The sequence below is a fragment of the Odontesthes bonariensis genome, chromosome 19 (genome assembly GCF_027942865.1).
Source record: "Odontesthes bonariensis isolate fOdoBon6 chromosome 19, fOdoBon6.hap1, whole genome shotgun sequence".
NCBI lineage: Eukaryota > Metazoa > Chordata > Actinopteri > Atheriniformes > Atherinopsidae > Odontesthes > Odontesthes bonariensis.
Genome location: NC_134524.1, coordinates 1,493,575 through 1,507,819, shown reverse-complemented (window position 1 = coordinate 1,507,819; position 14,245 = coordinate 1,493,575). Strand labels below are relative to the sequence as shown.

Sequence of the window (14,245 nt, the reverse complement as noted above, 5' to 3'; positions counted from 1 at the left end):
TCTCTAAAGGTGGGACATCTCTAAAGGTAGAACATCTCTAAAGGTGGGACATCTCTAAAGGTGGAACATCTCTAAAGGTGGAACATCTCTATGGGTGGAACATCTCTAAAGGTAGAACATCTCTAAAGGTAGAACATCTCTAACGGTGGAACATCTCTAAAGGTGGAACATCTCTAAAGTGGAACATCTCTAAAGGTGGGACATCTCTAAAGGTGGAACATCTCTAAAGGTGGAACATCTCTAACGGTGGGACATCTCTAAAGGTGGAACATCTCTATGGGTGGAACATCTCTATGGGTGGAACATCTCTAAAGGTAGAACATCTCTAAAGGTAGAACATCTCTAACGGTGGAACATCTCTAAAGGTGGAACATCTCTAAAGTGGAACATCTCTAAAGGAGGAACATCTCTAATGGTGGGACATCTCTAAAGGTGGAACATCTCTAAAGGTGGCACATCTCTAAAGGAGGAACATCTCTAACGGTGGGACATCTCTAAAGGTGGGACATCTCTAACGGTGGAACATCTCTAAAGGTAGAACATCTCTAAAGGTAGAACATCTCTAACGGTGGAACATCTCTAAAGGTGGAACATCTCTAAAGTGGAACATCTCTAAAGGTGGGACATCTCTAAAGGTGGGACATCTCTAAAGGTGGCACATCTCTAAAGGAGGAACATCTCTAACGGTGGGACATCTCTAAAGGTGGAACATCTCTAAAGGTGGCACATCTCTAAAGGAGGAACATCTCTAACGGTGGAACATCTCTAAAGGTGGAACATCTCTAAAGGTGGAACATCTCTAAAGGTGGAACATCTCTATGGGTGGAACATCTCTAAAGGTGGAACATCTCTAAAGGAGGAACATCTCTAAAGGTGGAACATCTCTAAAGGTGGGACATCTCTAACGGTGGAACATCTCTAAAGGTGGGACATCTCTAAAGGTGGGAAACAGCTGGTGATTGATTCTCAGTACATCAGCTTTAAAAATTCTAACATATTCAGTCATTTCCAGTCAACAATGAGACATATTTGCCACCCGATTAGTTTTTGAGCCGAGCTGCTGTGATTCCTTCTGCTCAGCCAGAAAGTGTTTGGTGTGTTAACGTCAGAGCGCCATGAGCGCACACACAGCCTGACACCTGCCATTATGTGAGTGATAATTGAGACGTGTTTGTGTCTGCAGCATCGCAGCCTGGCATTAATGCACCTGTGTTCCTGTAATGCCAGGCTTTACCTGCTGTGTGCCACGGCTGTTATTTAAACGGACGACAAACACCACAGAGTTAGAGACCGTCTGTTATTACCACAAACACTCTCTGCTCTGTGTCTGCTCCATGACTCAGCCGTCAGTCGGGTTTCTCTCTTTGTCAGAGTCGCACAACTTTTCAGCCAGCAAAGGTAAGAACGGAAAAAACTCAGTGTGTGAGGATGCAGAGATTTGCTGCTTTCAGCTGCAGTTTATCATTCAGAAACTGTAAAACAAGCATTTCCTCAGCAGAAGAGCTGAACATCAGTGAGTTTATCATTTAAACTGAACTGAACTCTAAATCTAACAAGTACAGAATTTATCTTCAAATCGGAGGAACTTTTTTTGATTTTCCTGCTGATTTACAGCAGAGAAGCTTCAATAATCAGTTTTTTTCACAAAGTGGATCTGATGCTTATTCTCTGAGTGAAAATCTGAGGTTTGGATGATGGAAACAAGTCTCTGACATGCGGATGAAACTAAAAGGATTCACTTTAGCACCAGATTCCTTTTATGCTTCTTTATGCTTCAACTTCACAACAATTTACAGAGAAATCCTGCAGATCTCCTCAGATTCATTTGATATGGATCTATCAGTTGCTTTAAGAGTTTATAAATGGATCCAGATGTTTTGTTAAAGATTACATTTAAAATGTGTTTTACATTTGTTTTGGTTTCTACTGAGGGATTTTCTTATTATTTTGATCATTTATTTTAATTATAAAGTTAATTAAAGGAATAATTTGACGAAACTTCTGTTATATTCAGTAGAAATTAAACCTGAAGATAAAACTGGAAACAAAATAAAAATCCTTGGATTGTTGCTGGCGAACACAAAGTTTTATTTTGTGTCTGCAAACTAGAAGCTAAAGAAAACTGTAGCCGGAGTTAACAGAAGCTGCAGCTACAGTCAGGTGTAACTCCTGCTGCTGCCTCCTGAAGCTGCCTCCTGAAGCTGCAGCTACAGTCAGGTGTAACTCCTGCTGCTGCCTCCTGAAGCTGCCTCCTGAAGCTGCTGCTACAGTCAGGTGTAACTCCTGCTGCTGCCTCCTGAAGCTGCAGCTACAGTCAGGTGTAACTCCTGCTGCTGCCTCCTGAAGCTGAAGCTACAGTCAGGTGTTACTCCTGCTGCTGCCTCCTGAAGCTGCAGCTACAGTCAGGTGTAACTCCTGCTGCTGCCTCCTGAAGCTGCAGCTACAGTCAGGTGTAACTCCTGCTGCTGCCTCCTGAAGCTGCAGCTACAGTCGGGTGTAACTCCTGCTGCTGCCTCCTGAAGCTGCAGCTACAGTCAGGTGTAGCTCCTGCTGCTGCCTCCTGAAGCTGCAGCTACAGTCAGGTGTAACTGCTGCTGCTGCCTCCTGAAGCTGCAGCTACAGTCAGGTGTAACTCCTGCTGCTGCTGCCTCCTGAAGCTGCAGCTACAGTCAGGTGTAACTCCTGCTGCTGCCTCCTGAAGCTGCAGCTACAGTCAGGTGTAACTCCTGCTGCTGCCTCCTGAAGCTGCAGCTACAGTCAGGTGTAACTCCTGCCTCCTGAAGCTGCAGCTACAGTCAGGTGTAACTCCTGCAGCTGCCTCCTGAAGCTGCAGCTACAGTCAGGTGTAACTCTTGTTGCTGCCTCCTGAAGCTGCAGCTACAGTCAGGTGTAACTCCTGCTGCTGCCTCCTGAAGCTGCAGCTACAGTCAGGTGTAACTCCTGCTGCTGCCTCCTGAAGCTGCAGCTACAGTCAGGTGTAACTCCTGCTGCTGCCTCCTGAAGCATCAGCTAATGTCAGGTGTAACTCCTGCTGCTGCCTCCTGAAGCTGCAGCTACAGTCAGGTGTAACTCCTGAAGCTGCCTCCTGAAGCTGCAGCTACAGTCAGGTGTAACTCCTGAAGCTGCCTCCTGAAGCTGCAGCTACAGTCAGGTGTAACTCCTGCTGCTGCCTCCTGAAGCTGCAGCTACAGTCAGGTGTAACTCCTGCTGCTGCCTCCTGAAGCTGCAGCTACTGTCAGATGTAACTCCTGCTGCTGCCTCCTGAAGCTGCTGCTACAGTCAGGTGTAACTCCTGCTGCTGCCTCCTGAAGCTGCAGCTACAGTCAGGTGTAACTCCTGCTGCTGCCTCCTGAAGCTGCAGCTACAGTCAGGTGTAACTCCTGCCTCCTGAAGCTGCTGCTACAGTCAGGTGTAACTCCTGCTGCTGCCTCCTGAAGCTGCCTCCTGAAGCTGCAGCTACAGTCAGGTGTAACTCCTGCTGCTGCCTCCTGAAGCTGCAGCTAATGTCAGGTGTAACTCCTGCTGCTGCCTCCTGAAGCTGCAGCTACAGTCAGGTGTAACTCCTGAAGCTGCCTCCTGAATCTGCAGCTACAGTCAGGTGTAACTCCTGAAGCTGCCTCCTGAAGCTGCAGCTACAGTCAGGTGTAACTCCTGCTGCTGCCTCCTGAAGCTGCAGCTACAGTCAGATGTAACTCCTGAAGCTGCCTCCTGAAGCTGCTGCTACAGTCAGGTGTAACTCCTGCTGCTGTCTCCTGAAGCTGCAGCTACAGTCAGGTGTAACTCCTGCTGCTGCCTCCTGAACCTGTCTCCTGAAGCTGCAGCTACAGTCAGGTGTAACTCCTGCTCCTGCCTCCTGAAGCTGCAGCTACAGTCAGGTGTAACTCCTGCTCCTGCCTCCTGAAGCTGCAGCTACAGTCAGGTGTAACTCCTGAAGCTGCAGCTACAGTCAGATGTAACTCCTGCTGCTGCCTCCTGAACCTGTCTCCTGAAGCTGCAGCTACAGTCAGGTGTAACTCCTGCTGCTGCCTCCTGAAGCTGCCTCCTGAAGCTGCCTCCTGAAGCTGCCTCCTCTGCTGTGTGCGTTTCAGATGATGGACGCAGAGGCCACGAAGCGCTACGTTCGCAGCAGCGGCGGCGGACAGCAGCACCAACCGGCTGAGGTAACGGCTGTTTCTGACGTCCTCTGATCAAAGCCAAGTAGCCCCGCCCACACCTGGACCGGTTGACATGACAATAAATAGGCTGCAGCTGTGATTGGCTGACAAACTGAACTCATATCTCAGCTGCTGCTCTGGGGGTGTGTTGATGCTTCACTCTGATGATCAGTGAATCACAAACACCTCTGAGGGCCTCTGACTCAGTGGAAAAGGATTTCCATTCCTCGTGTTTTTCCTCTTTTCCTGGGTTAGAACAGATTTAGATTCGTCTGGTTCTTTTCCAGCTTTCAACACGCTGTTGTTCATCAAAACAAACCCAATCAGATGGTTTCAGGTGGTTTCAGGTGGTTTCAGATGATTTTAGGTGGTTTCAGATGGTTTTCAGGTGGTTTCAGATGGTTTTCAGGTGGTTTTAGGTGGTTTTCAGGTGGTTTTCAGGTGGTTTCAGATGGTTTTCAGGTGGTTTTATGTGGTTTCAGATGGTTTTCAGGTGGTTTCAGATGGTTTTCAGGTGGTTTTAGGTGGTTTTCAGGTGGTTTTCAGGTGGTTTCAGATGGTTTTCAGGTGGTTTTATGTGGTTTCAGATGGTTTCAGGTGGTTTCAGATGGTTTTCAGGTGGTTTCAGGTGGTTTTAGGTGGTTTCAGATGGTTTCAGGTGGTTTCAGATGGTTTCAGATTGTTTCAGAGCAGCTCAGAGTGCAGAAGCAGCTCTGGTTAACGTGACCAATGACCTGTAGCCGAGTGCAGACCTTATTAGTTCTTTTAGACTTTATAGCTGCTTTGAAGCTGTCGGCCATCATCGACATCCTGCTGCATTCACAGTTTTAGGTTATTGCACTCGTGTGTCTCTAACAGAAACTTTTGGGTCACTGAGTAGCTTTACCCCCTCAGCTGAGCTGTGCTGACCCACCTGCTGACTGACAGAAGTTCTGCAGCTCCTGTTGTCCTCGGTCTCAGTCCCTCAGGACGCTCAGCATCGTTTAAACGCCCCACAGTGATCTCACACCGTATCATTGTGTTGTTGTGAACACAGATCTGATGTCACGTCGTGTGTGTCTGCAGTGGGCACTCAACAGTTTTAGCTTTAGTTTATTTTCCATCAAACTGAATAAATGAACAGTTGTGCCAAATCCATGAATATGTATGATGTTATTCCTTTTTTCTGGATTATCTCTCGACCCCGCAGAGGATCGATAACATGTGAAACCTTCATATAAAAAGTAGGGCTGGGCGAGTTATTTTCGCATTAATTCATTGATTATTAAAAACCGATAATGTCAGGATGGGGTGGTGAGCTAGGACACGGATGCGGACTTTTCAAAAAGAAAACTTGATTTATTCACAAAAACAAAGGACAAAACAAAGCGCGGCTGAGCCGGATGTCAAAATCCTAAACTGTGGAATCAAAACCAAACAAAACAAAAGACTTAAAGGGACATGCCCCCCCCAGGCCAAATTAAGTCTATCCCCGCATTCCTGAGACATAAATAAGTGTGTGGGAGCGTTTTCCTGGCGACCCAGGCATTGTCTGAATCTCACAGCACTGACCACTGCTTGGTTGCGCGTAATACATACATGCTAGCGTCGCCAGCGTCGCCACTCGAAATATTTCGCCCAACGTGAATTAATTTACTTGATTTACCTTCTAATTACTGTGTGAGTGTTGTACTTTCACATCGAGTGCAAATGACTGTCTAAATCTACACGGAAGGCTTGTTTTGCTCATGTCGGTTTGGGAACTAGTTTCAGGTGCGGAAAATACAGCCGAAGCACACTCCCCGCTACGTCTTTGGGAATCCCCACCCCCGACTTCTTCAAACATCCAGCGTGAAGGGGGGGATTCCCAATGACTTAGCGGGGAGTGTGCTTCGGCTGTGTTTTCCGCACTGGAAACAGCACTCACACAGTAATTAGAAGGTAAATCAAGTAAATTAATTCGCGTTGGGCGAAATATTTCGAATGGCGACGCTGGCGACGCTAGCATGTGTGTATTACGCGCAACCAAGCAGTGGTCAGTGCTGTGATACGGACAATGCCTGGGTCGCCAGGAAAACGCTCCCACACACTTATTTATGTCTCGGGAATGCGGGGATACACTTAATTTGGCCTGGGGGTGGCGTATCCCTTTAACATAACATGGAAAAAACACTTAACTTGGACGTGGGGTCGTGGCATGGCATGAGGGATGTTGACGGGTAGGATCTCGCCAAAGGACAGGGGAGACGGGAAACTAAATAGGGACCTGGGAGTGATTAGTGAATGAGTGCAGCTAACGTACTGAGTGAGTGAAAAACAATGGCAAAACCTAACTAAACATGAACTCAAAAAAGTCTAAAAACATAAAACTAAAAACGTGAGGAAAGTTACGTGGGCGTGACAGAGCCCCTCCCCTCAAGGGGTGGATCCCAGACAACCGAAAGTCTGAGGGTCGGAGGGAGGGGCTCGAAGCCAGAGACGGTCCGGCGGGTGGCCGGACAACCGATGACGTGGCAGATAAATATTTTGTCGCGCATTAACGCAGGTTTTATTATTATTATTATTTTTTTTTTAAATACAAAAAAATTTTACAAAATTTTTTGTTTGGGGGCTTTTGTGCCTTTAATGGATAGGAAAGTTCAGAGAGACAGGAAGCAGGGGGCAGAGAGAGGGGGAACGACACGCAGCACATGGCCGTCCGATGTGGGACTCGAACCGGGGCCAGCTGCAGCGAGGACTATAGCCTCTTATACATATACATATACTCAACCCACTACGCCAACAACCACCCCTGTTTTATTATTTTATTATTGTAAAAGTCTGTTGCTCACAGGCTTTTATTTTGTAAAAGTCTGTTGCTCACAGGCTTTTATTCTGTAAAAGTCTGTTGCTCACAGGCTTTTATTTTGTAAAAGTCTGTTGCTCACAGGCTTTTATTTTGTAAAAGTCTGTTGCTGTCTGCTGCGGAACCGGAAAAGAAAGCAATCGGCGGATCCACCAAACATGGAGAAGGGTACGGAACTTTTACTCGGCCATTTTCATTTTAAAGTTCTTCCAGACGGCGGAGTCGACAGAACCAAAGTCATCTGTAAACTCTGCCAAGTTGAATTGTCTTCTCAGCGTAGTAGTTCCAGTCTAAAATATCACTTAAAGGCAAAACACACAACTGATAGCAGCAAGTCATTCAAGGAAACAGAAAGTGGAGCGAGGCTTCTACATAAAAACTACAGAAAGATGCTGATGTTAAAAGTGTGTTTGCACAACAAATGTTATGGCACTTTCATTCATATGGCAGCACATTTAAAATAAAGCTAAATGCTAAAGGCTATACGATACTTTTGGATTCTGCATACAAATGCGATTAATCGTGATTAATCAGAGAAATCATGTGATTAATTAGATTAAACATTTTTATCGTTGCCCAGCCCTAATAAAAAGAACAGAAACGCAAATGTAAGCCAGATGTGAGTCCTCTGGCTTCATGTGTGAGCGGGTCCGAAGATGAAAATCAGTCACAACAACACTCAGATAAAACTAAGTGGAACAGGATGTGAACCAGCCACGAAGTCTCCGACAGTAAACTGCTGCTGAAGCTTTGATGCACCATTTCTATGCTTCAGTTTAATGTTCATGTTACAGTCAGCATTAGGGGTGTTTGATCAGCTGGTGATACAGATGTTGTCCACCAGGTGGAGCAAAAGCACAGCTGTCACTGTGGGTCAGCGCTTGAGACAGTTTAAAATACTCAGAGATGAAAATATCACGTTTCAGTGAATAACTGCAGAATAATCACTGCAGATTATTCACTGCAGATTAATCACTGCAGATTGATCACTGTAGATTAATCACTGCATATTGATCACTGCAGATTAATCACTGCAGAATAATCAGTGCAGATTAATCAATGCATATTGATCAGTGCAGATTAATCACTGCAGATTAATCACTGCATATTGATCACTGCAGATTAATCACTGCAGATTGATCACTGCAGATAAATCACTGCATATTGATCACTGCAGATTAATCACTGCAGAATAATCAGTGCAGATTAATCAATGCAGATTGATCAGTGCAGATTAATCACTGCAGATTAATCACTGCATATTGATCACTGCAGATTAATCACTGCAGAATAATCAGTGCAGATTAATCAATGCAGATTGATCATTGCAGATTAATCACTGCAGATTTATCACTGCAGATTAATCACTGCAGATTGATCATTGCAGATTAATCAGTGCAGAATAATCAGTGCAGATTAACCAGTGCAGATTGATCACTGCAGATTAATCAGTGCAGATTAATCACTGCATATTAATCACTGAAGATTGATCATTGCAGATTAATCAGCGCAGAATAATCAGTACAGATTAACCAGTGCAGATTGATCACTGCAGATTAATCGGTGCAGATTAATCACTGCATATTAATCACTGCAGATTAATCAGTGCAGATTGATCATTGCAGATTAATCACTGCAGATTGATCATTGCAGATTAATCAGTGCAGAATAATCACTGCAGATTAATCAGTGCAGAATAATCAGTGCAGATTGATCACTGCAGATTGATCACTGCAGATTAATCACTGCAGATTAATCAGTTCAGATTAATCACTGCATATTGATCATTGCACATTAATCACTGCAGATTGATCATTGCAGATTAATCAGTGCAGAATAATCAGTGCAGATTGATCACTGCATATTAATCAGTGCAGAATAATCAGTGCAGAATAATCAGTGCAGATTGATCACTGCAGATTGATCACTGCAGATTAATCACTGCAGATTAATCACTGCAGATTAATCACTGCAGATTAATTACTGCAGATTAATCACTGCCTAACCCAGAGTTGGAGCAGAATGGCTGAGCTTTTCCTCACAGGAGAACACTGATATAAACTGTGTGTGTTGGTTAAGTGATTCCTGTTTAATGAACCGCGGTGTGATAAACAGGCAGAGATGGATGGATGAAAAGAGGAAGAACAAAGTGAGGGAGGGAGGAATGTGTAAACAGAAAACACACCGAGGGGTCCACTATCCCTCTGAGGACCAAAGTGTTGGACCTCACCAGTCTGAAGGTCAAATGTGTGTTTACACAGACACATTAGGTGAATGATTACATCTTCTTTGATTGACTCAGGAAGAGTCTGGTGACGCGTTTCTGAGTCTGAATTCTGCAGCGTCCCTTTAACCTGCACCTTCTGCACTGCTGATACTCAGGCCTGTACATATTATTCATGCTACTGCCTCCCTGCAGCTCTTAGTGCATGCAATCTGCATTCTCCTCTCACTGAATGTGCATACCTCGTGCACTCTCTGAACAATGCACATATATTTAGCACGATCTAAGTACTATTCCAACATCATCAACAGCTGTCCGGGAAATTCTAAACAGCTTTTCTCGACAATAAACCATCTCCTTAAACCCAATCAACAAACTGAGGATGAGGACTCGACTCGTAAATGCAACCTGTTTCTCTCATTCTTCAAAAACAAAGTTAACTCTATCAGATCTCAGTTCCATTGCCCTCCTGATCTTCGGCTGGCACCTACCCTCCTACATCATGGGTCCCTGAGCTGCTTTGATGAGGTTCCACAGAGCGAAGTGGAGAACATCCTCAAGATAATGAAGCCCTCATTTTGTGCCCTGGACCCCTTCCCCTCGTCTCTTATAAAATCTAATCATCCTGCAATAAGCCCACTAATTACACAAATAGTAAACAAATCACTGAAATCTGGTCATGTTCCACTGCCTCTCAAAACAGCTGTCATTAAACCTCATCTAAAGAAATCTTCCCTGGATCCAGACATTCTCTCTAATTACCGTCCAATTTCTCATCTTCCTTTCCTGTCTAAAGTGCTGGAAAAAGCTGTTGCCGCTCAGCTGCAGCTCCATCTACAACAAAACTCTCTGTACGAGAAATTTCAGTCCGGGTTTCGTTCTGCTCACAGCACTGAGACCGCTCTGCTGAGAGTTACTAATGACATACTCATGACAGCGGATACTGGGTCTACCTCTCTCCTTGTTCTCCTTGACCTAACTGCAGTGTTTGACTCGGTGGATCATCACATCCTACTACACCGTCTTCATGTGGAGGTTGGTCTTTGTGACACTGTTCTGGACTGGTTTAGATCTTTTCTCTCCAATCGGCTGGAATGTGTTAGCCTTGGCAAGGCCAAGTCCCAGGCTGTCTCTGTTTCCTGCGGCGTCCCACAAGGGTCAGTATTAGGGCCCCTGCTGTTTTCCCTGTATATGCTGCCTTTGGGTCAAATCATCAATAGACATAATATCTCCTTCCACTGCTATGCCGACGATATTCAACTATACATTAAAACTGGAGCATCATCATCATCGCCTCCTCTCAATGCCTTCACTACGTGCCTGGAGGAGATAAGGACGTGGTTAAATCAGAACTTTCTTCAGTTAAACTGCTCCAAAACTGAGGCCATGTTGTTCGGAACACCTCACCAGGTGCAATCTTCAACTTTGACAACTGTTTTCTTTGCTGGACAAAACATCCCCCTTTCAATACAGTCACAAATCTTGGAGTTAGATTAGATTCCCATCTTACACTTGAAAACCACATTAAGCATCTGTTTAAAATCTGTTTTTTTCATCTTCGCAACATCTCCAAAATTCGTCCGTTTCTTTCCTTTTCTGATGCTGAGACCCTCGTCCATGCCTTTGTCTCCTCCAGGCTTGACTATTGCAACTCTCTGTTTGTTGGAATACATAAAAAATATCTCCAGAAGCTCCAATATATCCAAAACAGCGCAGCCAGGATCCTTCTGAGGGCCCGTAAATCAGCCCATATTACACCTATTCTGCATGATCTCCACTGGCTTCCTATCACCTTCAGAATTCAATACAAAATCGCTCTCATCACCCATCAGTGTTTATACGGAACCTCACCGGATTATCTGAAGGACCTTCTCACCCCACACTCACCCTCCAGATCCCTACGATTACATGAACGCAACCTACTCCACCTTCCTCGCTCCAGATTAAGGACCATGGGAGACCGGGCTTTTGCTGTGGCTGCCCCCCGTCTTTGGAACTCCCTCCCGGATTGCCTGAGAGCTCCACAATCACTGACTGATTTTAAAAGAGGCTTGAAGACTTTTTTATTTAAGCAAGCCTACTCTGCCTCCACATGATTTTATGTTTTTATGATGTTGATTTTATTTTTGATTTTAGTCCAACTGTGTAAGCACTTTGAGATTTTGCTATGAAAAGTGCGGTACAAATTAAATTGATTATTATTATTATTATTATTATTATTATTATTATTTACAACAGATATTTATTTCCTGAAGGATTTCCACAGCTCTCTATGTAAATAGTTCTGCACTCCTGCTTAGATGCTGACTGCGTTTCATTGGTCTGCACCTAAACTCAGCCCGATGGTAATAAAGTTGAAACTAAATTAATTAGAGCTTCAGGTGGAGCTGCTTTTTAAACCCGGGTGCAGCTCAGGTTTGTGATGGTGTGTCGGGTGGAGGCTGAGGCCGGCCTGAGCAGAATTCCTCCACAGTTAACCACATCAGGAAACGTGTCACACGGGGCCCTGATGTGGCAGGAAGTGAGCGTCTCTGACGTCCGGTTCAGACCAACCGCTGCTTTTAGTCTCCGCCCAATTCTCACCAGTCAGTCTGAGCCGATCTGTAGTGAGGCAACCGAGCACGAGGTGCACCATAAACCAATAAAATAAATGTCTTTATTAACTGTGTGAGGCTATTCTGGGACACAGAAGTCAAGGGCTGTGTTCCAACATGACAGAAAAAAAAAAAAAAAAAACTAAAGACATTTCTGTCCACCTCACCTGAACGTTGCCTAATGCTCATTGGCAGATATTAGCATTCTAACAAACTACTGTCACGATGAGTGGTGATGCGTGGCGTGGATGAGGATGCAGATACTTCCAAACAAAAACTTGATTTATTTCCAAGAAGAACAGAAAGCGCAGCTGAGCCGGGTTACAAAACTAACGACTATGAAAAAGGACAAACCTGACTAGACTTGACTTACTGTGACGGATGGGATCTGGCCAAGATCCCACCCAGGGAAACCGAGGCTGTGTTCGAAACCGCATACTACTCCTACTACTCCTACTAACTTTTTCAGTGAGTGTGCTAGTTAGAGTGAGCGAGAAGTTCCCGGATGCATACTAGATTCTCCTAAATGTTGGGTATGCATCATGAGGTTACTACTCATACTCAAACTATCCAAGATGCAACGTAACGTGACGTCGCCGATCGTCATTTCCTGTCAAAACGGCAGTTTCAAGCTAGCTACAACGAGGGTAGGTTCACTTCCTGTTTTCAAAACAAAAGCACCAATTGTATGGTAATGGCTTTCCCTATGATAAAAGGCAACGGGTATTTTATTTTGTGAAAATAACCGGAAGTGCGTTGCTCACTGCGGCTAGCTTTAGTAGCGCCGAATTCGTGGGATCAAAATTGTAAACAGCCGGTATTTTGTCAGGTTTTCAACACGTTGGGGATCTAAACGACTACTTTCTCTCCTGAAAATGTTTCAAATGTTGCTAAAGTTTACAGAGTTTAGAGCTTAAGGGAAATCAGCTTCAGGCCGGCTGATTTCGGCTCGGGCAGGAGCGAAATGCATTGTGGGTAAACGCTCTGCATACTGCCTGATCGATGAGTATGCAGTATGGAAGTATGTAGTATGTAGTATGTAGTATAAAGTATGTAGTATGTAGTATGCAGTATGTAGTATAGAGTATGTAGTATGTAGTATGTAGTATGTAGTATGCAGTATGCAGTATGCAGTATGTAGTATGTAGCATAAAGTATGTAGTATACAGTATGCAGTATGCAGTATGCAGTATGTAGTATGTAGCATAAAGTATGTAGTATACAGTATGTAGTATGTAGTATGTAGTATGTAGTATGTAGTATGCAGTATGCAATATGTAGTATGCAGTATGTAGTATGCAGTATGTAGTATGTAGTATGTAGTATAAAGTATGTAGTATGCAGTATGCAGTATGTAGTATGTAGTATAAAGTATGTAGTATGTAGTATGTAGTATGCAGTATGTAGTATGCAGTATGTAGTATGCGGTATACGGTATGTAGTATGTAGTATGCAATATAAAGTATGTAGTATGCAGTATGCAGTATGTAGTATGTAGTATAAAGTATGTAGTAAGCAATATGCAGTATGTAGTATGTAGTATGCAGTATGTAGTATGTAATATGTAGTATGCAGTATGTAGTATGCAGTATGCAGTATGTAGTATGTAGTATGCAGTAGGTAGTATGCAGTATGCAGTATGTAACATGTAGTGTGGAGGATGTAGTATGCAGTATGTAGTATGCAGTATGTAGTATGTAGTATGTAGTATGCAGTATGTAGTATGCAGTATGTAGTATGCAGTATGTAGTATGCAGTATGCAGTATGTAGTATATAGTATGTAGGATGTAGTATGCAGTATGGAGTATGCAGTATGTAGTATGTAGTATGTAGTATGTAGTATGCAGTATGTAGTATGCAGTATGCAGTATGTACTATGTAGTATGTAGTATGTAGTATGTAGTATGCAGTATGTAGTATGTAGTATGCAGTATGTAGTATGCAGTATGTAGTATGCAGTATGGGATGTTTCCTGCCCCAGAGAGACTCCCAGGCCTCAGACAGGCTGTTGTGGCTGCACCAAAAAGAGCAAAGTGCAACACTTGACTCATGGTATATCTCGCTCGCTCGTTCTTTCTCTCTGTGTTTGGTGAAGAGTAAAGTTCAGGATTACCAGGAGGAGAGAGAGATCACGCTGCTGCCGAGCAGGAAGACGGAAGAGGAGGACGCAGCCGGGGTGAGTGGTCACCACAAGCTCCGAGGCCACCTGTTTAACACCTGTATACCATCTGTTTAAAACCTGTTTAACACCTGTTCCACACCTGTCTAACACCTGTTTAACACCTGTTATAACACCTGTTTAACACCTGTATACCATCTGTTTAAAACCTGTTTAACACCTGTTCCACACCTGTCTAACACCTGTTTAACACCTGTTATAACACCTGTTTAACACCTGTATACCATCTGTTTAAAACCTGTTTAACACCTGTTCCACACCTGTTCAAT

General features: G+C 44.2%; 1 protein-coding gene across 3 annotated transcripts in view; it reads left to right on the top strand.

Annotated features, from left to right (window-relative positions):
- The first annotated feature begins 1,265 nt into the window (after nucleotides 1–1,265).
- LOC142368915 (sodium/hydrogen exchanger 9B2-like) overlaps nucleotides 1,266–14,245 on the top strand; it is a 36,013-nt gene continuing 23,033 nt past the window's right edge. For 2 of the 3 annotated variants that reach the window (XM_075451124.1, XM_075451123.1), the window contains exons 1-3: nucleotides 1,267–1,398; nucleotides 4,089–4,160; nucleotides 13,893–13,973. In XM_075451124.1, the coding sequence (XP_075307239.1) occupies nucleotides 4,089–4,160; nucleotides 13,893–13,973 (153 nt within the window). In that variant the 5' untranslated portion in view covers nucleotides 1,267–1,398. Of the gene's footprint in view, nucleotides 1,399–4,088; nucleotides 4,161–13,892; nucleotides 13,974–14,245 lie in introns of all 3 variants that reach the window. The other variant, XM_075451125.1, reaches the window with a different exon arrangement.